This window comes from Antedon mediterranea, chromosome 8 (assembly GCF_964355755.1).
Source record: "Antedon mediterranea chromosome 8, ecAntMedi1.1, whole genome shotgun sequence".
Taxonomy (NCBI): Eukaryota; Metazoa; Echinodermata; class Crinoidea; order Comatulida; family Antedonidae; genus Antedon; species Antedon mediterranea.
The window spans coordinates 11,369,395-11,394,854 of record NC_092677.1 but is presented as its reverse complement, the minus strand read 5'-3'; the positions used below and the strand labels follow the sequence as shown (position 1 = coordinate 11,394,854).

Genomic DNA, 25,460 nt, shown 5'->3' with positions numbered 1-25,460 from the left:
TTTCATACAGTTATCTACTACTAGCAGTAGTACAGTAATATGCTGCAGTACTAAATGAAATGTTGACGTCACATGTTTATAAAAACATCTTGACCCTAAACTCGGCAAATACATTTCTGGATGGATTTACATAAACTAACAAAAAAAATCAATCAAACTTAAGTAAACAAAGTCGTGTTTTACAACTTCCTGAGCTGGTCACTTTATGGCTCAATCTCACTCAATTATATTATCAATAATAAAAGTGTAAAAAATATCTTATAAATTATATGGAATATCCATCAAAAACAAAACATTTAAATAAAAAATGTGCTTTCGTAACAAAAATTGCATAGTTAAAATATCAAGGGTAAACAAACTTAAATAAACTATGTTTGTGAATATAGGAAAAGCGTATTGCTTATACTTTGGTTGGATCATATTCCTAAAGTGCTCACTAAATTTTTATTTTTTGGTATAAACTATATTAATTGGAGAATAGGAAGTTATATAATGGTACATTTATAACACGGAAGTTTCATTTAAATCATGTTTTCCATCATAAATGATCCCCATTAAAACTCCTTACAAACAAATATCGAAAAACAACAAGGTGTTACAAATTAATGGTCAGCTCTCTTGTATTAAATTAGTTAATAAATAAATTTACACATTAGCAAACCTAGGTTCATTTGGAAGCACTTAATAAATAAGCAATAATAATAATCTTAGAGCACCAACAGCAACATGGATAAATTCAACCTCAAAGAATAACAACACTATTTGTCAATACATATATAAACTCTTTTTATGATATTAAGAAGCATTGGTTGATAACATTGGTGGTTGTAATTTTGTGTCTGGTTTTCTGATGACTGCAGTGTGAAGAGGTGGAATGTAGGCCTGGTTTTGGAGACGTTGGATGTCGGCTTCCGATTTCACCACTCCTGAATGTGTAGGAGGTATATAGGCCTGAGTGCTGCTGTTTTGAATGACTGATATTTCGTTGGGTTTAGGACCACTAACTCCATTCATGAAGGGCGGGTACTGGAAGAAGGCACCATCATAAGCGGGTTGGAAGCTCATTAGATCACTACGAAAAACTTCTCCTTCTTTTGGGCTCATGATCATAGGATGGTCGAGAGAAAGACGTCTACCTCTACGCGACGTGCTACCATTCCACATATGCGTCCCCATGTGTACCTTAAGATTGCCTTTAGTTGTGAATGCACGGCCACATATGTGACATTTGAATGGTTTTTCTCCTGTATGTGTCCGTATGTGTATTTGAAGAGCACTGTCTGATTGGAACTGCTTTCCACATGTATTACACGCATGTTTGTAAGCTGGACGCTTTGCCGGGCTTTCACTGCTACTGCCATTGCTAAGAGTTCGCTTTCCAGAAAGATCTTGACCAAGAGGCTGAGAAACAGATGTGGATTGATCAATCGGCTGGTGGTCGTCTATACTGTGGTTGTCATCTGGAGAGGGAGATGGTGATCGTGTTCTTGATTGTTGAAGGTTTTGGTTGTTTTGAAGAACTAATTGCTGTTGCGCTTGTAGCACTTTCTGAGCTTGGAAAGCATGTTGTGCATGTAAAGCTTGCTGGGCTTGAAGTGCCTGGATGGGGCCTGGAATCATGACTGGATCATTCATTCTTATTAACTCATTAGGCATCATCACAGAATCTCCATATAATGGCTGATGTTGAGAATGAAATATTTGTGAAGGGAGGTCTCTTATCTTGTGAGTGAGCATGTGTTGCTTCAAATTTCCTCTTGTGGAAAATCCTTTTTCACATATGCCACACCTGAAAGGTCTCTCATTTGTATGGCTTCTCATGTGGATGTTTAAAGCACTGGAACAAGCAAATATTTTTCCGCAGACACTGCAGGTTGTGTTAGCACCAGATGCTCGTCTTCCAGGTCCAGCTAAACATATGTCTGCGATTTGCTTTTCAGTAAACCCAGAACCAACAGAGGCAGATTGACTACCAGGGGATGACGGTGTACTAGAGGCAGCTTCACTTTCTGCAGGTGTCTCATGAAAGTGTGGCCTAGGTGTTAGATCAAGAGCTCCATTGCAGTCAGTCTTACTCTCGTCGATTTGAAGAGGCTCAGAACTTAAGTCATCCTGTACTGGAGGAGTTGGAGGAGACATATCTTTATCTTCCATTTGTTCTTCCTCAAATTCTGGGTTCATTTCATGTTCATTGTTTTCCCATTTGTCGTCATCTTCATTGTCAATGCCATTTTCATTACATTCTGGATAGTCTATCATTCTATTATTTCGAGCCGAAGGCTCACTAGCTGGTCGCTCAGTATCCATGGCTTCAGATACCATTTCTGAACAATGTTCTGGGTTGGACTGTACTTCTGTAATCATTCCTTCATCTGGAAAATCTTCATCTTCTTTAGAATGACACAACGATAAATCCTGAGGTATGTCAGCAGCTTCTGGATGGTTCTGCATGTGCTGTTGCAGGATGGTTGCATTACCAAAACTTTTCCCACACACAGAACATTCATGAAAAAGATCAGAAGGTGGCTTTGCTCTGTGCACAGCGTAGTGAGTCTTCAGATTTCCTTTGGTTGTAAATGCTCTGCTGCAGATGTTGCATTTGTATGGTCTTTCACCAGTATGAATGCGGTAGTGCATTTGAAGGGCACTTTTGCAGCTCAACACACGATGGCATATCACACACTGGTTAGGATCTGTTATCTTTTGCTCAATGTTTTCAACAAGTTGTTGTAACTTTGATGTTTCTGATGCACGTACATTTTGTTCTGCCATGCTGGAAAGAGGTAAAGTTCCCATTTGCATGTACAATGGGGCAAATGGCGAGTTCAATGGCATAGCAGCACTCAATGGCATTTGCATATAGGGCACCATAGATGTTGGAGGCATTCCATTGGTGTATGCCATTTTCTCTAAATCCTCTGGAGATGGAGGACTCTGATCCGACAGGATTGATGGGGTTGCTGTATCCGATTCATGATCATATTTATTACCATTTGGATCTTCATTAATTTCAGTAGGCTTGGTAAGTGGTATTTCATCTGGTTGTGTATCTGTTTCACACTGGCTCAATCCAGGACTTAATGATTGATCTTGAGGGCTACTGGATTCCATTGGTACTGTAGGAAGCTTGTCGGTTTCTTCTGGGATAGACTCATTTTCTGGTCCGTGGTAAGAAGCTTGTTCATTTTCATGTGATGGTGGCGGAGAAGGAGGATAAGGAGTACAATCCATCTCTGCATCTGGATACCGCACTTTGTGTCTCTGAAAGTGAACTTTCAAATTACCTTTAGTTGTAAAGCGATTTCCACAGATGTTGCACTTGAATGGTCGCTCTCCAGTGTGTGAGCGAACATGGATTTGGAGGGCACTGTCACTGCCAAAAACTTTGTGACACCAATGGCATTTGTGTCGAAAGAAAGGATCATCGCTTGAGAACTTATGGTCGAAGACAGACACATTTGGTGGCTTCCTCTTTCCATGCATTAACATACTGGCAGCGTAAAGAGGTGATTGCGGAATGCCACTAGTTGGCATGGCTGCCTGTGCTTGTAAAATCTCAAACGGAGGTCTTTGAGGAAGTGCAAAAGATGTTGGTGGGACAATGGTAGCATGTGGTCCTGGCAAACGTGGAGGATGCAAAGTTTCAAAGTTTGGTGGATGCGGCACAATACTTGGTAAACTATTTGGTGGTGAAAGCATATGAAGAGGTATCTGCGGTGGATGAGATGCTGCCGCAAATGTTTGAACTGATCGAGTCAACTCCTGTGTAGTTATTGGTACAGAATTGCTTAATTTCTGTTGGTTTGCAACTAAAGTTTGTATTTGTTGTTGAATCTGTTGAATAAGTTGCAACTGTTGGACATGTTGCTGCTGCAAAGCATAAAGTTGTTCTTGGATAGCATTTACATCAGATTCTCTTGGTAAAACAATCGCGTTTGCTGGCACATATTGTGCAACAGCAACATTTGTGTTCTCAAGATTCGTCAGAGAAACATTTGAATGTGGTATAACTTTCTCTTTGTCAGTGTCAGATTTGTCCATTGTTTCATCAATTGATGTGGTTGTGGATGCACTTCCTTCTTCCATTTCCGTGGTTGTATTCACACCAGGGTCAACTAGCATTACAACTTGTTTCTTCCCACAGGTTTTAATATGGTGTTCTAATTCTGGTCCATCTGCAAATTCTCCTTGGCATTTTCCACAAACTTCAAGTTGGCCAGATGAAAAAATACTTGGATCATTAATTTTTCCTGTAAAAAGAATGAAAAATAGAAATCATAAATTATTTGATTTATAAAATAATATTATTTCTTCATTACAATAAAAAAATTATAAAATTCTTTTTTCTAAAATAAGGATATTTGATTTATAAACTACAAAACAATGCAAACAGAAAAAAAAAGAATTAACAGTTCACTGCTCTCATTCAAACTGAGTAAATGATCTCATAACAAAATCTCTTTAATATCTCTCCTTATTATACTCTAAAATGATTTTAATATTCTATATTCTCACTTAAAACAAGTCCTTCATTGATTTTTAAAGCCATGAAAGTATATTAAAAGATGCGGGCTGAAAATGAAAACATCGTCTGGAATTGAAATTGCGCTAAATGAAATAGACATAAAATCATATCACCAACGTGAATTGAAGTGTGACCAGAATACAGAACTATATCATGAACATGACCAATGTCCAATCAAGTGGAAAAATTGCTATGCAATTTATGACAGCACACATCTCATAAATCAGAACTAATAAAGGAGGCAAACAATTTCTATGCTGTCATGAGTTGCTAGTTTAGTAATTACTCCACATGGAATTTGAGAGAGATCTGCTTTGTTTATATGATATTCTTATGACCTTTTACCAAGTTTCCATTCTACTCAATCACTTTGTAGTCATTTCATTTACCCGCCATTAATCTATTATGCTTCAATAAAAAGATGAAAGATCGTTGTAAATCTTTTCTCTTTCAAAATTTGTTATTATTAACATCTCGAATAATTTAATTACGGTAACTGTGATGAGCTTTTTATGGTTCTGTATATTAGTGTACTTACATATCCATCTATAATTTGATTTCTTTATTACAAAATACATTACCGAAATATATGTTATTGTACAGTATAAATTTTATTTACTAAAATGTATCATAAATTAGGTTTAAAAAATACAACTCTCTCTTGGGCTTGTCAAATTGTCCATAAATCTGATTGCAATTTCAAACTTATTCAGTAAATGATGACATGGCCGACATCATTATCCAATAGGGTTGCTTAACTTAAGTTTTCATTTTATACACACCTCTCTTCAGAGAGAGATGGCTATTCTCGGTTTATCTGGGTAAGAAGGGCATGAAATGAATTTTAGTATTACAGTGAAAGCTGATATAGTAATACCTAATTATTGTATCTATAAATAAATATGTTATGATTGCGACTGACAAAGGAAGTCAATTAAACTGAAGCTAAAGATTCAGGCTTTTGTTCAATAATTTTGACCATGTAACTCTGATAATCCTGATAATAATACAATGGAATCTGTCAATCAATTTTAATCCAATTTTAATAAAGGAACTTAATATTATGTAATAATTACCTGCAAGGCGAAATGTCACCAGGCACTGACACATAACGAAACTAAAATTACTAATTTCAAATTTAGCTTTTTAAATAAATATTTTTAGGCAAAAGTTATAGTTAATAATTTCTCTCCAAGAACTTTAGTTTAAATCTAGATTACTAATTTTAAATTTAGCTTTGTAAAAAATATTTCTATACATGTTATATATAGTTAAAACTGTTTCTCCAAGAACTCTTAGTTTGAATCTACATTTAATATTTAAATTAAAAAGCATATTTCTGAAAAACACTAATTTTTGTAATTTTTTTTGTTTGTTCTTTAATGTAGTTATTACAAAACTGAATTTGATGAAACAGTACATGATAAATCTGAATCTGATGTTGTAGTGTATATAAATGAAATATTTATGTAAGTACAATAAGTAGTTAAACCGTCAGTTAATTTAGCATGTAAAGAAAAAAATTACATTAGTTCTCCACATTATTATTAGAAACTTAATCTAAGAATAATTTGAATTCAACTAATTTAATTACATTGCTATGAGACAGTGGCTAGTAATTATTCTTGTTTTGTTCTTATTTGGTCGTAGTAATGAAGGTTTGCTTTGTACATTTGTAAGTGGTGACTAGCGGCTTAATATTAAGCTGTATTTTATCAAACTAATTCAAAAGGGTTGGATCTTAACAATTGTTCAGCCTTATTATGCAAAATACAGGTGATTGCTGTTCAAATCCTCATGTATTCATATTGTAAAACATGTATAGAAATTTGGACATGTAATTTCTAAAGACGGCCTGGAAGATTTCATGGGAACAATTAACTGACCAATAGAACAAAGGCTTTCTTTAAGCTGCTAGGAATTATAAATAACATCTTTATTCAATACAAGCGTAACAAATAATCTCCTATAACTTGCCTCTTCAAGTACTGCATTATCAATTTGTTGTACCCCATAAAAAACCTCAAGTACCGCTAATTTTGACTGTTCAAATTTTTAAATATAAACTGATAAATGAAATACTATACCAATATTAAGATATAAATCTTAATCTTTAATGGTTAGATCTACTGATTCCAGAAATATTATATAATACAGAATCTCTATTTTTCTACCTCATAATTATGTATATTAATTAACAGTAACTAATGTTATACAATATTACATACATTAAAATAATACATAGGGCCTAGAACCAGTTAATCAAACACTGAGTTCTTATAAAATGAGTTGTCAGGTGCAGTGTATTTAATATCAACTGTAGGCGGGTTAAACCTATTAATAGTACTTTTTATGATTTCCTACCCTAAAGGTCTCTCATTTGCTAAAGATTCTTCCATCAGAATGTCGTTAAAATGTATCAGGCATAACACTTTCGACTACAACAATGCAATATTTGATATACTACTACAGTACATCAAATGTTTGCACATTTAGGCTTGTTTATTAATTCCATAATTGAAACTTTTCATATTCAATATTTAGTTCTTAACTTAAATATAAGAATAATTAAAATCATTTTATTTGTTTAATTATTTTCAATTTTTTTACAATACATTTTTGTGTGAGTGAGGTGCATGCACAGCTCAGAAATCTGTAATCTTGATGACCTTAAAAATATACCCATATTATAGTATGTGAATACTAATTTACATTTATTGAGCAATGAAATAACTATTTTTTTGTCAACTTGTTAGTTGAAATACGAAATATCGGCTGGCTTATTCTAAAGTTCACTCAACATAGTCACATTTACATAAAATATACAGTAGCTTTAAGAATTTTCATAGAATCAAAATAAACATGAATTTATTTATGAGAATGAGATAGATCAAAATCAGTGAGCAACTTCCAAGAGGCACCATACAGGCTACCGAGCAGCACCTCCACCTCCAATGGACATTATAAATCGTTAAAATTACTATTTTTTGAAAATAAGTATATGCTTTAAAAGCCTCTAAAGTACTAGTCATATTGTTATTAGAAATTTATGGCAACACAAATGTGGGATAATCCTAATATATAATTTTAAAAAGAAGATTTATCTCTGTTTAATCATAAAACTAGTTTTTTATGATGATCCAGGGTTCTGAAGCTTAGAACAGAAAGGTATAAGCTTTTAATAATGAATGCAAGGAAGGCCACCAAGAAAAAAATGAAGGACATTCAGAGGTATTCAATTGAAATAATATCTAAGGATTAAAACAGGGTATTTTTTAGTTTACAAAAACACCTACCAATTTTTTTTATAACAATTTAATCTATGAAAAGCATATTGCCTTTTAGTTGTGACTTATTTGCTCCACTGACCAGCCTTGTGCGTACACAAAGAAATTACTGATGCTAGCGGCAAAATTCAGAAATATTACAATAGAAATATACAGGACAAAATATTGACAAGGAGATGGGCATTTATAAAAGAATAGGTGTTGACCTTTCTGTTGATGAATAGAATTTTTATGCTATTATATTTTTTGGAATGCAGTTTTACCTGACTCGGAATGAAGGTCATTATTTCTACTGGATTAAATTTGGCCAAACAGAAAAAATTAAAAAGTTTTACGTCTCTTCCTTATCAACTTTTGTTGCTGTATCATTCTTACTATCTCTTATTTTTATTATCATCAACAAATTGGTTGTATTTAGTTGCAAATTATGGAAGTGATTAGCTACCATATTTACATTTTACATGGTCAAGCGTTCCGAGGTCTGTAAACAGCAACTAGACTTTTAAATTCTCATGTTGGTACATCACAATAGCTAATTATAGTAAAACCCTCATTAAAAAAATGTGATGTGAAACTAAACATTTTTTTTATTTGGCCTTCATTTGCTTTTAAAATTTTGAAAATTGGTGAGATGTGCCATAAACATTATTAAACACATTCAATGTTTAATCAAGTTGAAATGAAGAATCATAGTCAGAACAAACTGTTTATTAAGTTTATTAACAAAAACAAAATCGGGTTTCATTTGATACCGAAAGTTCGTTTCTGGTAATTAAACAAAAGATTACATGATGTGGAGCATGTCTGTGTCTGCTGGGTTGTTTAGATTCTGCTCAAAGGCCCCAAATAATTGACCCTACAGCTAAGTTATAAGATACAGTAATATGATTTACACTGGTTTTTATGTAATTCAGAGCTATAGGAGAGTGCAGAAACCAGAACACAAAGAAATTATGCATTAATACCAACAGTAAGAGGAGTCGGCTATCAAATTAGTCTCTTCATTTCAAATTCATGCAAATAGTAATTTGAGATAATTGTTAGACCACAAATGTCATTATTTCTTAATAATTAAACGCTTTTCTCATATATGGCTAATCACATTTTCATTAAAACAGATATTGACATTATTACTGCATAAATCAGAACCCCAGCAAAGCAAAAGTGGGAAAAATGTGTTGAGAAATACCTATAAACCAGTTTGTCTTCCCATGCAAAATACAAAACAATATTTCAACATTAAATTTAATTTTCAAATTTCTTTTGCTAATGAAATCAGTTTCTGTTATTATTGCAATAGTCAAAATGTATCTCAATTTGTATTTTATCATTAATTTTCCAGACAATCAAATTATTTCAAAGATGTGCATATGTTTGAAATCTACAGTCGAAGTCTATACACCACACTGATATCTGTTTTTAATTATTTTAAATTTTGTTCTCACCAAGGTATGTAGGAGTCAGGACTAAACCAATCATTGGCCAAGTGTTTCATTTCAGAAAACATCTAAAACTTTCATTTAATAATGCTCAACAAAAGTAAAATGTAAATTCATGTTTTTGTGATGCTTCAGTGATTAACAAAGACCTGAGCTACAGACATGTAATTCAATAACAAAGCACATTTCATTTGCTTGGTAATTCAGGCAGAAAGTTTATATTAGCTTTGGATCTTTTTTCACCTATGAAAAACTTAAGGAGGGCAAATTATGAAATTGATACAGTTGCCAGGAAATTGGTAGTTTTATATTAGCTATTCAATCAACAGAATCGCTACACAAGAGGCCCAGTTCAGGGTCTAATTTTGAATTAAATCTCTTTATGACTTATTCTAATTCTTCTTGCTCATAAGTTCCCAAGGGGTATTAACTATATGTCTTGGCCTACTAAAATTGGTAACAAGCTATGGAAAGTTCATTGTCCCTGTCAAAATAAAATGGAAATCAATAAAAGAATTGTTTTCTATTGTAAAGCATATTCCCCCCTAGGGTATGTAAAATAATAATTGATTGTATGACTTTATTTAAATAACTAAATAAATATTTTTTAGAATATCCTGTAGATGGATGTATTTAATTTACTTTACAATAGGGAAAATATAAAAAGCTTATACAAAATTGAATTATTATATAGTAACGGTTTAAAATCTGTTTATTATATTTCCTTAAACTGCTGTAGTTTTTCATTTTCGACGTTAAACCTTTTTCTTACAAATTTTCAGTTGTTTATATTATTGTACAGTATTTTAGGTTATAAATATATTTTTAAAGTTCTAATTAAAATATTTTTCTTTCTATCTTTTAATTACCATGGTAAATTCAGACGTGTCAAGTGCATTTTTAAAATAATTTAAATCATTTTTTGTACATTTGTATGTTTCAATGCATCTTGAAAAAATTGTGTTTCTTTTGACTTTTTCATATATTAAATTTTTTTTATTAAAAAAAAATAATTTTAGATGGAAAATATATACATTTTGTTTTTTTAATTTATGAGTAGTACCAGTTCTGAGCTGCACATAATGATATCAAACAAATAAATACATTATTAAACAACAAGAAAATATACAACAATAATTTTATGTGATAATTTTTTTGTCTTCTGTGTCAAGATTTACAAATAATCTTAATAGCTGTAAGGGACAGGAAATATAAGAATGGTAATTTGATATTCAAGATACATCATTGTATTGGCTTAATAGCATAAGAGGTATTTTTTGCTGTCTTAAGCACATTTGCTAGAGTTAACAACAGCGGTAAACTTATTAAGAGATTAGAGAATGGTGATTTGCTATATCAAGTCCCTCAATTATGCAGATCATCAATCAATGTAGACCTGCAGAGGATATTCATAAGCATAAACAGAAATACTAAATCACAGTATCTTGTTGGAATGTGTCATACGACTTAACTGCCTCATTTTCATATTTTCTAATCATTTATAATTTACTAACAGCATCATTATAACGCGGATAACCTAACTCGCCACGGTGACGAGTTCAAATCTAGTTATTAATTCAACTTGTACAAAGGTTAATGCGTTTTCTATACTAAACGCGACTGAATAAAAATTATCAATTTTAAAACGAATAAAAAATATATTTTTACAAAACTGCATTTTTAAAACATCTAAACGTGTCAATTCAACAGATTTATTATACAAGTTGACTCTTCTAAAAGCGGACTCCCTGAAAACGAGAAATCTTTCAAAACGAAAATGTCTAAATTCTTTTTTTTTACAATTAAAAACGCATTTGGAATTCAAGAATTTTTGACGAACTTACTAAATCGGCCAGATATTGAGTGAGTAATTTAACTGTATTACGGAGTATGTAATAGTTTTTATGAAATTTTATATACAAGTTAAAAAAAAACAAAACATTTTTATCTGAAAATAAAAAACCTACTTTTAAATGTTTGTTAGAGATATTAACGGCAGAACATAATTTACACATTTAGTATTGTAAAATAAATTTCGATGATGATGATGATTCAACATAATTTATCTTTTTTTTTCTAAGCTGCTGAGCATGTGCGGAATGCAAACAACCAATCAGACAACAGATCTTTCTCGACTGATGAAGACAGTGTCACAGTTTGAACCATTGAATCAATATTTTCATCTAATTACTCATATTAAAACACAAACAGAAAACTAACACCAATTGTAAACTCACATAAATGATTAAAATATTTTTCTTAAGAAGTAAAAATGTAACAAGGGATAAGTTAATTTAATACTTTAGACTGATAAAAGTTCAATTTATTTTTTATGTAGCGCCACCAGATATAATAAGAATGATACTATTACTATTCATAAACGTAATAGAATACGAGGCAAGGGTTATTAACATTTGTTTACATTATTAGAACTTTGTTTTCTTTACCACACAATAATGTATATTAACATTTTGAATAGAGTTTAAGAAAAAAAATATATATATATAATTCCGTCATAGTAGCAAACTAGCTAAATAAACATTGTTAATGTACTGCAGCAGAGCCCCTCTGGGACTCCTCATATTCAGGGGACACCTCTATTGAGGGGACACCTCTATTGAGGAGACACCTCTATTGAGGAGACACCTCTATTGAGGAGACACCTCTATCAAGGGGACACCTCTATTGAGGAGACACCTCTATTAAGGAGACACCTCTATTGAGGAGACACCTCTATTGAGGAGACACCTCTATTGAGGAGACACCTCTATTGAGGAGACACCTCTATTAAGGAGACACCCTTATAATATTCAAGGGACACTATCCTGTGAAATGAACGAGGCTAGGGCAATATAACAATTCCGACACAGATAACACGTTTATGACGGGGATACTACTTAGTCTTGTGCCTTCTTAGAGGTTCTTTTATATGTTGCAGATATTTAAAGCCCCATTCCCTACGTTTTTTAGATCTAATTTAAGATCACAAACTATATTTAATGTAAAAATAATACTATATGGTCCTATTGCGATAACTTTTTTCGTCTTTAAACGGTTAAAAATGTGAAAAATAAATCGATTCTAATAATTATAGCGGCCCGCTATAAATCCCAAAATGCATTGCGCGCGGATTGATATTTTTGTTTTTCACCTGTAATTCGCCCACTTTTCGATCGATCGTGAAGCCAAAACAAATGGAAGACTCCTAACTTTTCAGCGAAAATACAGGGTTTTCCCCAATTTGTATCAACGGAGTCTGGCAAAAATAGAAAGACAATTAATGCAGCAACTATACAACGTCAGGCTAGGTATATAGCTAGCGTACAATGTTCGTACGTTATCGATGTTTACCAGCTAGGCCTACAAAACTAAGCCTAGCTAGGCTAGGCCTAAGACCGTCCACGAGAGGTCGATCGCCGCAAGCTACTTAGGTAGTGCATTGTTTCTCACTTTTTATCATAATTTACCATAAAACGTACATTTAAGACAAGGAATGACATGGTTTAATGTTTTTAAAGTGATATATATGTATTATTTTCCAAAAAACGTCCAAAATTGCAGGGAAGGGGTCTTTAACATAAAATACTGTACAGCTGTATGAACTACATTCAGTAAAAAAGAAATTTGGCCGAGGCATTTTTGTTTACATACATACTTTTTTAAAGATGCTAAATGAAAAGTATTTAATAACTTTAAAAAAACAAAAAATCTATGATTCATATGAATCTAAATATTTGTATTTCAGTTAAAATAAATTCTGTTTGATATCTATAATTATGACTGACAACATTATTGGGTTATCGTAATGAAACATAAATAAAGCAGAAAAATGTTATTTATGTTTCTTTATAGAAATACTAAGACAAACACATCAAATTCAATCTACATTCTCTTAATGTCAATGAAGAGAACTTTCATTTTAAATCAATATATTTTGCTTGTTTTGTGAAAAATTTGTATACACTATTTCAACTTTTGCTTTAGTTGGTTATTAACATCAATAATGTACATGAAAACAGAAAAAAATGTAAAAAAAAGAATACTGTAAATATAAAAGCAGACAATTAAAAAAATGTAAATGTTAAATTATGATTACATTTGACAAGTTTGGTTTCCACTTGGATACAACACGTACGCCCACCAAAAGCAATTTGACCAATCGCCATGTGATGGATCATCCGAACTGTCGCTTGTGATTGGTCAACTAACAAGCGTTACGCTAATGTTCTTGCGTTGCATCCAATTGGAAACCAATCATTAAATCCTACCTTTTAAAACTTTTAACAATTTTAATGAAACAATAACATTTTCAATCTCTCCACTAAAGAAAATATTTTGCAACTTACAATCAACAAAAAGAGAAACTTAATTTTAAGACTAGAACTTTCATATTTTATTGGAGGTCTTAACTGTAAAAATGTTAAATTTATTAGCAGATGCGTTTTAAAATTTATGCCCAAAAATCATTAAAACAGAATTATGTGTTAGTAATGGCAATGAACTTAAGTAACCCCATATAAAGGAAACCAGTTATTGTCATAGGTCATAACCCTTTGTTTGTAACCCACAATGATTTGAGCTTTACATGTCACTCTACATGTTAAACTACTCGGTCCACATCCATCATAAGTGCTGTTCATTAGCAAAGTTTTTTTGTTGAATGGAATGTGTAATATAAATACTAATTTGAACTGCACCAACAAATTTGAGTTACGAGTAAGTTTCACATGATTAACAGTTCTGTACAGTTTTGACCACACAGGATGAGGCAATGCAAAAGATAGTATTGGTAGTAAAATATTGCATGATATAAATCAGTACAGTATATAATATGCCCTCTAAATGTTCACTTATTGTTCTCTCCAACTTTAAACATTAGACAGGAGAGAAAAAAAAAAGAATATGATCAGATTGAAATTGATAACAGGCAAAAGAAGTCATAATTAAAATTTATGATTTCGGATTTCTGCTAACGATGCAATTTTGTCAATTTGGCGATCAAATCTAAACGACTTATGGCATGTAAAAGGATAAAGATATTACTTTATACTCTTGAAAATGGGCAGTATAAATTTCAGCTAAGATGTATCTGCAGTCTAAATGCTGAAAACAGACTTTTATGGGAATAATGTTCTTAGTAAAATATGAGAGGACATTATGATAGTGCATTTCACTATAACAATTATTTAGATATTGAAACCAAACAACATTATTATCAAAGCGAAAGTTACTATAACTCACATCCATTAAATTTACTTTATTGTAAAAACTAATCTTTTTAAAATTATTTTTACATTCATTACAATTTATTTAATTCATTTTTTACAACATTTACAGCTTAAAAAACAATTTCAATTTCTTGCGTAAATTTTAAATTTGTTGGAAATGAGTGATTTAGATCAATATCATGAATCATGATAAATTAGGTTTTTTTTTAAATTATTAAAATATATTTTTATCCAAAAACATGCACAATAATTTGATATAAATTGTATAATAAGATAATAATTAAAACAATAACTATTTTAATATGATATAATGTGCAAAATGGCAACATGATACTTAGTCATGCAATACGTATTTACTGTACTTTGTAGAAATATTACTTAATTTTTTACAACAATAAAATTGCTATATAAAAGTCTCTCTCAAATTCTATTTAATTTATTGCCTCTCATAATAATTTTTATTTCTATTAAGACTAAATTTATTGTAGTTACTGCTTGACTATAACTGAATAAAAATTAAATTTATTATAACTTCAATCAAACCAAACTAGATTTTATTGTTTTATCTTAATTTTATTATAAACTTAATAGATTTAAGTTAAGTAATCAATTATGAAAACTCAAAAATATTTACAAATTCTTTAATATTTGATATACAATACATTTAAATGACTATTCAATTTTCTTTATATACTTATATTCCAATATAAAATTTAATTTCTCATAATCTATTGTTTTATTTTTTTTCCAGATTACTGAATAAATTGTCATTTTTTAAGCTGCAAATTAGTTGAATGTACAAGTTATAGTAAATTATAGGCAAAAAAAATATTCTAAACTTTTAAAGAACAATTTTAACCCTATTAAATACATGACATGCAGAGGACCAGTTTCTAGTAAAAATTGGAATCATTATAAATATTTATAATATAATGATTTAGTATTATTATAGTGTAATACGATATTAAATAGATTTGCAGAAAAAGTTAAGTTTGCACAAAGCAATGATCGGCATCATAATGGTTGGCCTCATGCAGAACACTAATTATCTACCCTGCGTGAACAACCACTATTGTTATTCAACTTGTTAACTTTACAAATTATTATTAAGAGGCATGTGGACCATTTTATAAAATATAGTAACATTTTTGGGAGACTCGAAGGGGACACTTTTTATGAAACAAATAAAGGCATAAAAAAAAGTAACCTCTATTCAGGTGTTTATTTTAGGTGTTCATAAAAATGTCATAAAATTTCAACAATTTAATCATTTTTCGTTTTCATCTTTAAAATCTGTTCCCATTGAAAAATTTGCTGCTATGCAACATAACAAAGCTCTTCCAACAATTGTAATTCTCCTCCCAATAAAAAGAAAATGACACTGTTGCCTTGACGTAAGAGCAGAGCAAGAAGATGGATCCAACAGCACGATAGTTAAATATGTGCAGTTAAAGCATCTGCACCTCAAACCTGTTCTCACTTGCAATTACTTATTACTGTAATTAGGTTTGATAAATTATACCAGGAAAACGACATATGCAGCGCCTACTTCGGTACCAGTCGTACGGTATGTACATATAACATAGTGAGGTTACTTAATATGTTTCCCCTACTCAAAATAAGGTTGTACTTTTATGTCAAAATTCAATGTATGAATAGAAAGATTTCATAATCTAACTCATTTGTTGTAGTCCAAATCTATATGTTGTACAATCTAACAAGCGAAACAAACTACTTTATTGATTTTAAAAATCTTGGATTCCAACAATGGGGTCTCCACTGGAGACTTGATCAATTTTTCATTATACAACATAAGCCTTAAACAATTTCACAAAAAATTCTTTGACATCAGCTTTTGTTTATTCAACCTTAGATTGAAAAGGAGGCATTATAAGGGTCTTTGTAAACTTCTGACGACATATTTTCTACAATTAATGCCTATTCTATTTTCTTCTCAGTCTGTAGATGAATAAACAAGCCGTTCTTTTGGAGCCAAAGGAAAAATAATATTTCTTACGCTCACAAAAGCTTTCAAAAGAAGGGCATAAATTGAATGCCTGTGGCATAATCAACAGTTAAAGTACCAAGCACAGAGTTCATATTTGCAATTAAAATGGCTTCAAAATAATTTAACATTCGAGAAATAGTATCAACAATTTGGGGTAAAGCTATCTATCTAATTAGTTTAAATAAATAAGAACTTTGTTGAAACAATTTTTTTATTTTCATATTTTTTTTAAGGTTAAAAGACAAATAAGAGTGTACAGCTCTGAAACATGAGAAACTGAACAACAGATGAACAATTCAGAGACGATTAGTTTAAATAAGTAAAGAATTGCTTTATTTTCATCAGTATATGGGTGTACAGCTCCGCAGCATGGGAAACTTAACAACAAATGAAAATATATTAGTTTAAATAAGTAAGAATTCTGTTGAACAACTTCTGTATTTTCATACTTTTAAACAGATTTAAAGATATTATTAGGGCATATGACATATTCATCATGATTTCAGTGCTAACAAATACAGGGATAATAAAATGCCTATAATTACTAGAGTATAGCATTTATTGGCGCAATTAAACTACTTATGAGTAGATTTACACGCAAGATAAATTTGGATCAACTTATTTTATTTTATTCATTTTAGACTAGTATGCGATTCAATCGGTAAAACTACACACAGCGGAACTGAGTATGTTAAATTTTCAATTAAAATGAATGGACAGTAAAAATATAGTGACATTTATGACGAAATACAGCGCAATTAATCATAGAGCATTTAGTAATATTAACAAGATATACATAATTCAAGGCCTGTATTCCTACATTGTACAAGTTTTTATCCTTTTGTGGCAGATTTAATTATTCTCACTAAATGAGGTTTAAAAAATATGTACTTTTAAGACAGTACTTTGTCTTTTCATGATGTAAGTCTTAGCAAACAAATGCTAGTATAAGGTAAACAGTAGCTTATTAAATATGGCCTTGGTTGAGTAATTGGTTGTTCACAGAGAACTACTATTCATAAGTAAGAAAAAAAAAACAGATTGGGCAAATAAAGAACTCTGGATACTAAATTGTATACAATATGTTAAAATGGTCTTTTTCATGGCTAGTCTTAAATCCAATAGCAGACGACGGTCAAGCAATGTTAGAATGTTAATTATTATATTACTAAAATCATAAATAAATTGAATGCAGAAATTATTTTTTCAACTAACGTCAGTCGGTATTCAGTAAATATCTTAACTTAAATGTGTTCTTAACGAAGGAAAAAGTTAATTGTATGGGAAATTATGAATTAGGAAAGGAAGTTTCTTCATCTTTTTGTTAACAATATATTACACTCAAAAAGCAATTATTATGGCACCCACACAACTCTAAATGCAGAAATCAATATAACAGGTACACACAATACATGTATTATGTAGGCTAGGCTCATAAACACTAGCTTCTTATTGAAGCCACAATACCAATTATTAACAAATAGTATTGTATGGTCATCTGCATTATTAAGTTATGAAGAGGCATACAATATTATAAAGTGCAATCTGTGTACGTTGACATAACCAACGTAAAGCAAATATTGTGTATAAATATGTATAAAATATAAAGGAGAGTTCAAAATAGAAAAATCAGACAATAGATATACAGTAGCTACTGTAGTGTACTACAGAGTTACGATAATTCCTTATTTATAGAACCTCAACATAGGGAACATTTTAACCCCAACACCTATTCAGGAGACAACCGTATTAAGGGGACACTTTTCGCCCATTCAGGCTTAGTTAATTTACCCACTAAGTTGGCTTAGCAAACTTTGGTGGTAGTAGTAACCAACTTACCGGGGTAAATTGTCAACCCTGAACGCACCCTTTGTTAGGTCGTGTAAGTGTCCCCCTAATAGATGTTCTACTATAAAATAAACTAAATATACTATAAGTATGTAAAAACGGTCTGATATACAAAAGCCACAATCTGGTTTCACTAGAAATGAATTATAAACAATTTGTAAATTCCAAATTTTAGTGTACTGCTTTAATGAAAACAACATTTTTTAGAAGAGACAGTTTGTTAATATTTTAGTAGCACATGTGCGTCTTTCTAACCTTCTGGGGCCAAAGTGGGCCATAAAAATATTGCTGGCTGATTTAGCACTACTTGTAATATAAACAGTATCTTTTATAACTAGATTTAACTTGCAGTTATTCTGGGTTAAATCATTTTTTTTTCATTTCAAAAAGGTACAAACATGGCATTATAAATGTAAAAGTATACAAAGTTAAATTCAGTGGTGTACAGTAAACTTAAAACAGTAAACTGTTTACAAAATTACTTTTTCTGTGTAACAACAATTTTAAGTGGCGCAAAATAAAAATATTGTTAGTTTCACATCCAGGTTTTAATTTTTTGTCGAGGGGCTCTACTTAAAATAACTATTGATACCAGTATGAGGATGATGTTTTACCATTTACACACCTTGGAAAGCTCCTTGACCATGCAATGGTTGTTGTTAAATTGAGAGATTCTTTTCCTTTTAACATTATTTTTACTGAATAACCAATAAAAAAAAATCAAAATAGCAAATATTAAAAGTTATGCAGCTCTAAAATTTGATGAAGAAGGAGAAATGATATCTTAAGCTCTGTCTCAAACTAGTTTGACAAAAAAAAGTGTGATGTGCCCAAATATGGTAGTAATATACCCAAATATGGTTGTGGTATGACCTCATCATGTCCATATATGGGCACATCACATTTTTTGTCACATAAAGTTTGATAGTGTAGACAGAGCTTAAAATAAATATAAAATATATACTTTAATATAGGCTTATTATATAGGCTTATTATGTTCATACAAGGGCGATAGACCTATTGAAGTTATTAATAGTTGAATTTGTATACACTCATCCCCTTCATTGTTTCTACTTCTATGTAGTTGTTATGTAATGCAGTAAAAGAATAAGATTACTGTGTGTCTACTACTTTGAGTTGTGAGATTATCAAATTCACAGATAATGATTTTAGCATTATAACAATAGAGTTAGCCTTTGTAAATAACAATACCGAAGATATTCTTTGACGAATAATGAACGAAGCAATTGAATAGGATTTAGACCCTGGTACCATTGGCATTTATTACCTTGTGCAGTCATGCTGGAATTACTTCACAATTAATTATTCAAGGAGACAATAATGTGATAAGATGATGCATATTCATTAGACTGATCAATATATATCCTTTTGTTTGAAAACAATTCTGAAAACTCTTCTAAGAAAAACTGAAAAGTCCATGTTTAAAATAATATGGTATGGTACTATACTCCTTAATCTTAGATGAGCCTAAAAAACTAAAACATACTGTATTTGTTAATAATGCTCAAAATTCCAGACATGTCGAGTCCAGGGCGGATAGGTGCCTAAAAATAGCCTAATTGTAATTTGTTTTTAGAAGGGGATTGGGGTGGAGGGATATATGCTACCTTTTCCTCCCTTGGTTGGATCTGCCTATGAGAAAACGAGATAATATGTTAAAATGCTTGATTTATTTACCATTATGAGAAAAAATTACCATGATTTTTGGCAATAAAGAAAAAATGCTAAATTTACAAAGATTTTTAGAAGTACTTTTTAAAGGTGTGTGTACTATATTAGTCATAGTGCGTTATTATTATAATTTAAGTTAAGCTAATAAAAAGCAAACAAAATAGTATACAAATTATGAAAAGCCTTACAACAAGAAAATGTATGAAAGAGTTCAATAGAACAAACTTCCTAGATGTATTTACATTAACAATAGCCATTTTAAAAGGTTATTAGGGGACCAAATCATAAATGTGTAAATAATATATATTTTGAATAACAATTTTTTCTTGCCAAGTAAATACTTTTTATGATACTTCCTTGAGAAAATAACTAAATCTTTACAACAGAAAGGTGTTTAATATTTGGTAATAATGTGGTTTAAAAATGTTATACAATCTAGTTGTAAAGTGGACTGAAAACTATCTTTTAATTATTAAAAATTAAAAATGATGGGTAACAATTTTAAATGGTCTGCGATGACCTCAGTAAAATGAATGTTTACAAGTGATACTATTTCCCGCCAAGAGATATTTTATTAATATTAATAAAAAACAAAACAAAAATTTATTTCTTCATAACTCCTTCCTTAGCATGTTTATATAAATATTACATTACTTTATCATATAAATATGTATCGGAGTGTAAAACAACAGTAAAAACAAATTAATGTACACTTTAGTTTTAAAAAGATATCTAGCATACAGTAATTAATCTTGTGCAAACATAGGCTACAGCATGGCCTGACATAGGCACATTCTTTGCCTCCATATAATTCTTTTGTTTACAAAAAATGTAGTAAACAACACTATCTAATTGCTAAAATATATAGAAAATATATCAAGTAAGGTAGGCCTATACTGTTTTATTTTTAGTTCGTTGACAACACTACAACAATTAGGAAGGAATTCTTTTCACTGCGCACAGACAACCACATTGATTAGTTGAGTTGACAGTATGCTAAAATGTTCCACCGAGAGGCCTACGATGTCTAAGATGAGGCAAATAGGCCTACATTTAAAAAACTGGACAGAACCTTAACATATAAAAACAATGTTACGTTATTAGTTACTGTAAAAATTTTACTCTGGTTTGAACATAAAAACGCCATGAAAATACCACTCATGTCTAAGTATGAGACTTAGCTAAAGTAAACATATTTACGATAAAGATAACTACGGTACAAATGTACATAATTAGTTAGTAGGCCTACTTAGATACGTAAATATATTATAACTATATGACAAGCAAATACGACAACGTTTTTACAGAACATTAATTTTAAAAGAAAAAGAAAATCCGTTTAAAAATGCAGTACGATATCTTGGTCCTCGCGTGTAGATAAAATTAAAAAACATGTACACAAACCCAACAACAACTACACTACCAGTAATGAACTGTCAGGCATTGCCCCTTGGCTCACGGTAAATCCATTTCGTTAGACACTCGTTTGTTCTCACACTCACACACTTACTGCTCGCTCTCGCCTTTTCTACTCAACCTACCGTTTTCTAACGTCTCAGTTGGTGGCCTATCAGTCCCGATATGTTGGGGTTTGGCCTGCTTTCGGCGTGACATCTTCGCGTCGTGGGCAGGCTAAGTTGGAATGATTTCAAATTCGCCCAGTTTTGCAAAAATTACGGATATTGAAACACCTGTCAGTGCGCATGTACAATTTATGATATCAATAATGCATGCATCTACCAGAGACCTGCCGATTGGCCTATTCGCTAATTACCAATGAAAAAGTTGCATTTCTATTGAAGGACGTTACGTCACAGCTTTTTACAATTAACAAAAAAAAGTGATTAAGAAATGTCTCAGTTTTCGACATGTCACACCACGGTCACACCCATCATCTTTTAATAATTCTTGAAAAGAACAGATAACAACAGGCAACGAATTTAACTTAAGTAATTAGACAATGGCCTCAAAATCACCCCATTGTATCATCCCTGTTATCGCCCTCATTATTTAAAATATATGCATACATGAATAAATTAAATTTCGTAGTCTATATCTCCAGGAATACAGGTTACTATAAAAATAATGATTTAAAATATTTTGTATTGATGTACATAACTTTATCATAAAAACAAAAAACGAACATATAACTAATATACAGTATTGTCATTTTTTCAGTAATTTTCCTTTGGACTAATATAATTTCTGCTATTTTCCAAATTAGGTTTCAAAAGTATAGGATAGATCTACGAATAATTAATCGAATACGATTTAAAAAGAAAATAGTAAGACATTATTTTTTTTTTAAATACCAATAATGTTTACTGTTGCTGTTATTTTCCATTGACAAAAAAAGAGAGAGAAAACTTTGGAATGTAATTTACATATGGACAGTTTTTTTGCGCGGCTCACTTCATTCTGTTTTGACGATTATGTAATAAGGCTTTACTCTCACAATAGAATTCACAGATGAGAGTACTTATAGAATAGGAATACCGCTGTGAACAAGTTAAATACAAAATTCCATTACTGATTGGTTCGAAAATTGATCCCGTGAAGATGATTTCACCATTAGATACCTTACAATACTGTTCCCTTGTAATTTGACCAAATCGTTACGACCACCGCGATTGTATTACACTTTATTAATTATTTGTTAAACTTTATTTCTCCATGGTTAAACCATAAACCAGGTCAATTGAGGCAAAAGGAAAACATACATTTCTATATCGCGTATACTTTTGGCGCTATGTTCGGTAATTAATTGTCGGGTGTCTTTTAAGCAGTGTAATCAAATACCCATTCTCATCTCTTCTGAAACACACGATAAAGACATAAAGGCAAAAACAAAACAATTGTATTCTATGTTTTAACACCAGTTGGAGAACAATTAAGTAATTTCAAAGAATGATTCTCTTATTGTGTGTCTTCGAAATGCTTTAGTCTGTTTTTAATATGAGGGTTTTACATGAAATCAAGCTAAACTATCGATTCATCAATATTTATTTATGAATTAGAAGAGAAAATATTTTCAGCATTAATTATTATCTAATTTGATTGGCAATCATTTCAGCTAACGTCAATTTGCTCGGCTGATATAATATTATTTGAACAATACAATAATAAAAAGGCCGTTGATGACGTCATATATAATAATTTAATTTACTTTATTGATTTAGATTGACATCATGTTTATGGAGAATAATTCAAGATTGTATATAATAAACTAAAGAGTAAATCATGTCTGTTATAAACATATTAATATGCAGACATATTAAAACAAAACCAACTGTCATAATGATCAAATCTGGTAAAGTATCATCATACATGCTAAGTGTTTTCTTAATTATTTAAATAACATTCTCAGACATTAATTAACATTTATAAATAATAATTAACATTAATAATTAACATAATTAATTAATATAATAATGTGGAATCTCACCATATTTCAGATTTTGAAAGAAATATTCCAAGATTTTTGGTCGATTATGGAAATTCTTCGTTATTAATTTTGATCCTTTTTTTACAATCAGTAAATGATGAAGTTTCAATTTATGGAGTGAGTGCAGAATCTGTTTGGGCTTTAGCCTATTCTCATTCCTGGTTATTTTTACACTGATGACCGAATAAATATTATTATTATTATATTTTTTTTTAGTTGTTAGGCCTATATTTCAACTCTTCTAAGATCAGAGGGAGGCTTTATTTGAAATTGGATGTAGGCCAGTCTGTAGCCTTAAAAACATAAATAAAACAATTAAATCAGTGTACCAAATAAAATGTTCGTTTCTTTATAGCCGCTACAATAAAACTTGCTAATGACTTAAGTATTGGTTTTCTCTTCACTCCTATTTTCTAAAATAAAATAATGAAGAAAAATATTAAAAACTTTGCAATATTTGGGAAGACTTTTATTAATTCAATTTCTTTTAATTCAAAGCAAACCTTTCTAACAAAAAAAGAAGAAAGAAAATTCGCAACCTCTAAGCTTAAATATATAGGATACAAGTATACCTAACAAAGTAGGCCTAATGAATACCAAAAACCAACATAACGTGTTACATAGTAGAAACATGATATACTACTATTACATAGTATCGAAGGTGTGATGTAATCATACATCATAAGTAACAAGTTTGAGAACGAGGGCAGAGAAAGTTCAGCAACCTTTCGAATTAGCAACAAATTGTAGCTGTCATTTTGTTTTAAAGCTAAACCGGTAGTTGGCTGTGTCTCATCAGCACACACGACGTACACGTAATGCTAACAATAGCCACACATTTGTACTGTAAATAGTATTAAAAGACAAAACGTATACCGCATTTTCAATGACCACTGTTAAAATTAGATTTAGTGATGTTTTCACCCCAAATTTATTATTATAAATACATCTTTGGGTTATGTAAAAATTGGAATGTCTGAATGGAAAAAGTGGTATACGATTATGAAAAGTGACACCACATTACTGAAATTCTTTAATAATTTATTTTCTCTAACTTTTATTTTACTAACTGTGGACGCACCTTCATTCAAGAAGTGTGCCACTGTTTCAAAAGTGTAGCTTCCAAATAAATTATTATTATTATTATGTAAATGAGGATGATCATAAATTAAGATTTTAATACAGAATAACATTATAAAGACTCAATGTCGTAGCCTATGTTTATGTTGTGGTGTCGTCCATCTTGTGTCCATGAGCAATACCCAATCTGTAAAATAAAATTTCATACTGAAAACTAAACAACCAATATTAGCATCTGAACACGGACAAACGTTACTATTTCATTATTATATCATTTAATCAACATTAGAGGCTGGAACGTACGTAACTATATCAATTAAAGTATTATTAATAATACTTAGAACGTCTGATTGTTCTTAATAAAGATAAAGGTTGCCACAATGTCATATTATTACATTCACTGAGTTCGTATCACGGTTATTATAGTTTCGTTAAACTACACATTTTAATAATACAAAATCACTTAATTAATTCATGTAATAAGAAAATTATTATTACGGAATATCATTAGTTTTTATTGTGGTCGAGAGCTGGAGCGAAGTTATGTCAATTCGAGTGAGTTCAGAACAAGGCCGTCGCTTGCTCATCTATTTTGCGCAATTGTCGAACAAAAGAGACGTGTTCATGAGCCGGAGTTATTATTTTTTTATTCATCATCATATTTCAGGCGTTAGTCATTGTAATCGACATTATGTCGCGATACTATACATCCCACCACGAGACAGTGTCTTCTTCGGAAATAAACAGGTTGTCGGAACCTAGAGGTCAATGACCAACGAATCCACGAGCGTTTTAATATGACGTAATTTACAACGAGAAACCAACATTTGCACTTTGACAATTTCATGATCAAAATTCGTTCATGGATATTCGTATGTTTTACTTTGAAAGTCGTGCTGAACGAATCG

At 31.0% G+C, this 25,460-nt stretch overlaps 1 protein-coding gene across 2 annotated transcripts; it reads right to left on the bottom strand.

The window, feature by feature from the left end:
- On the bottom strand, positions 1 to 21,764 carry LOC140057431 (sal-like protein 1). 2 transcript variants are annotated; one of them, XM_072103086.1, is made up of 2 exons: positions 21,569 to 21,764; positions 1 to 4,250 (listed from the first exon to the last, which is right to left on the bottom strand). In XM_072103086.1, the coding sequence occupies exons 1-2, from the start codon at positions 21,639 to 21,641 to the stop codon at positions 796 to 798; spliced, it is 3,528 nt and encodes a 1,175-aa protein (XP_071959187.1). In that variant the 5' UTR covers positions 21,642 to 21,764; the 3' UTR covers positions 1 to 795. The 2 variants fall into 2 exon arrangements, with proteins under 2 accessions (XP_071959187.1, XP_071959188.1); XM_072103087.1 differs by having other exon boundaries at positions 21,432 to 21,653.
- Between the last annotated feature and the right edge of the window lie 3,696 nt (positions 21,765 to 25,460).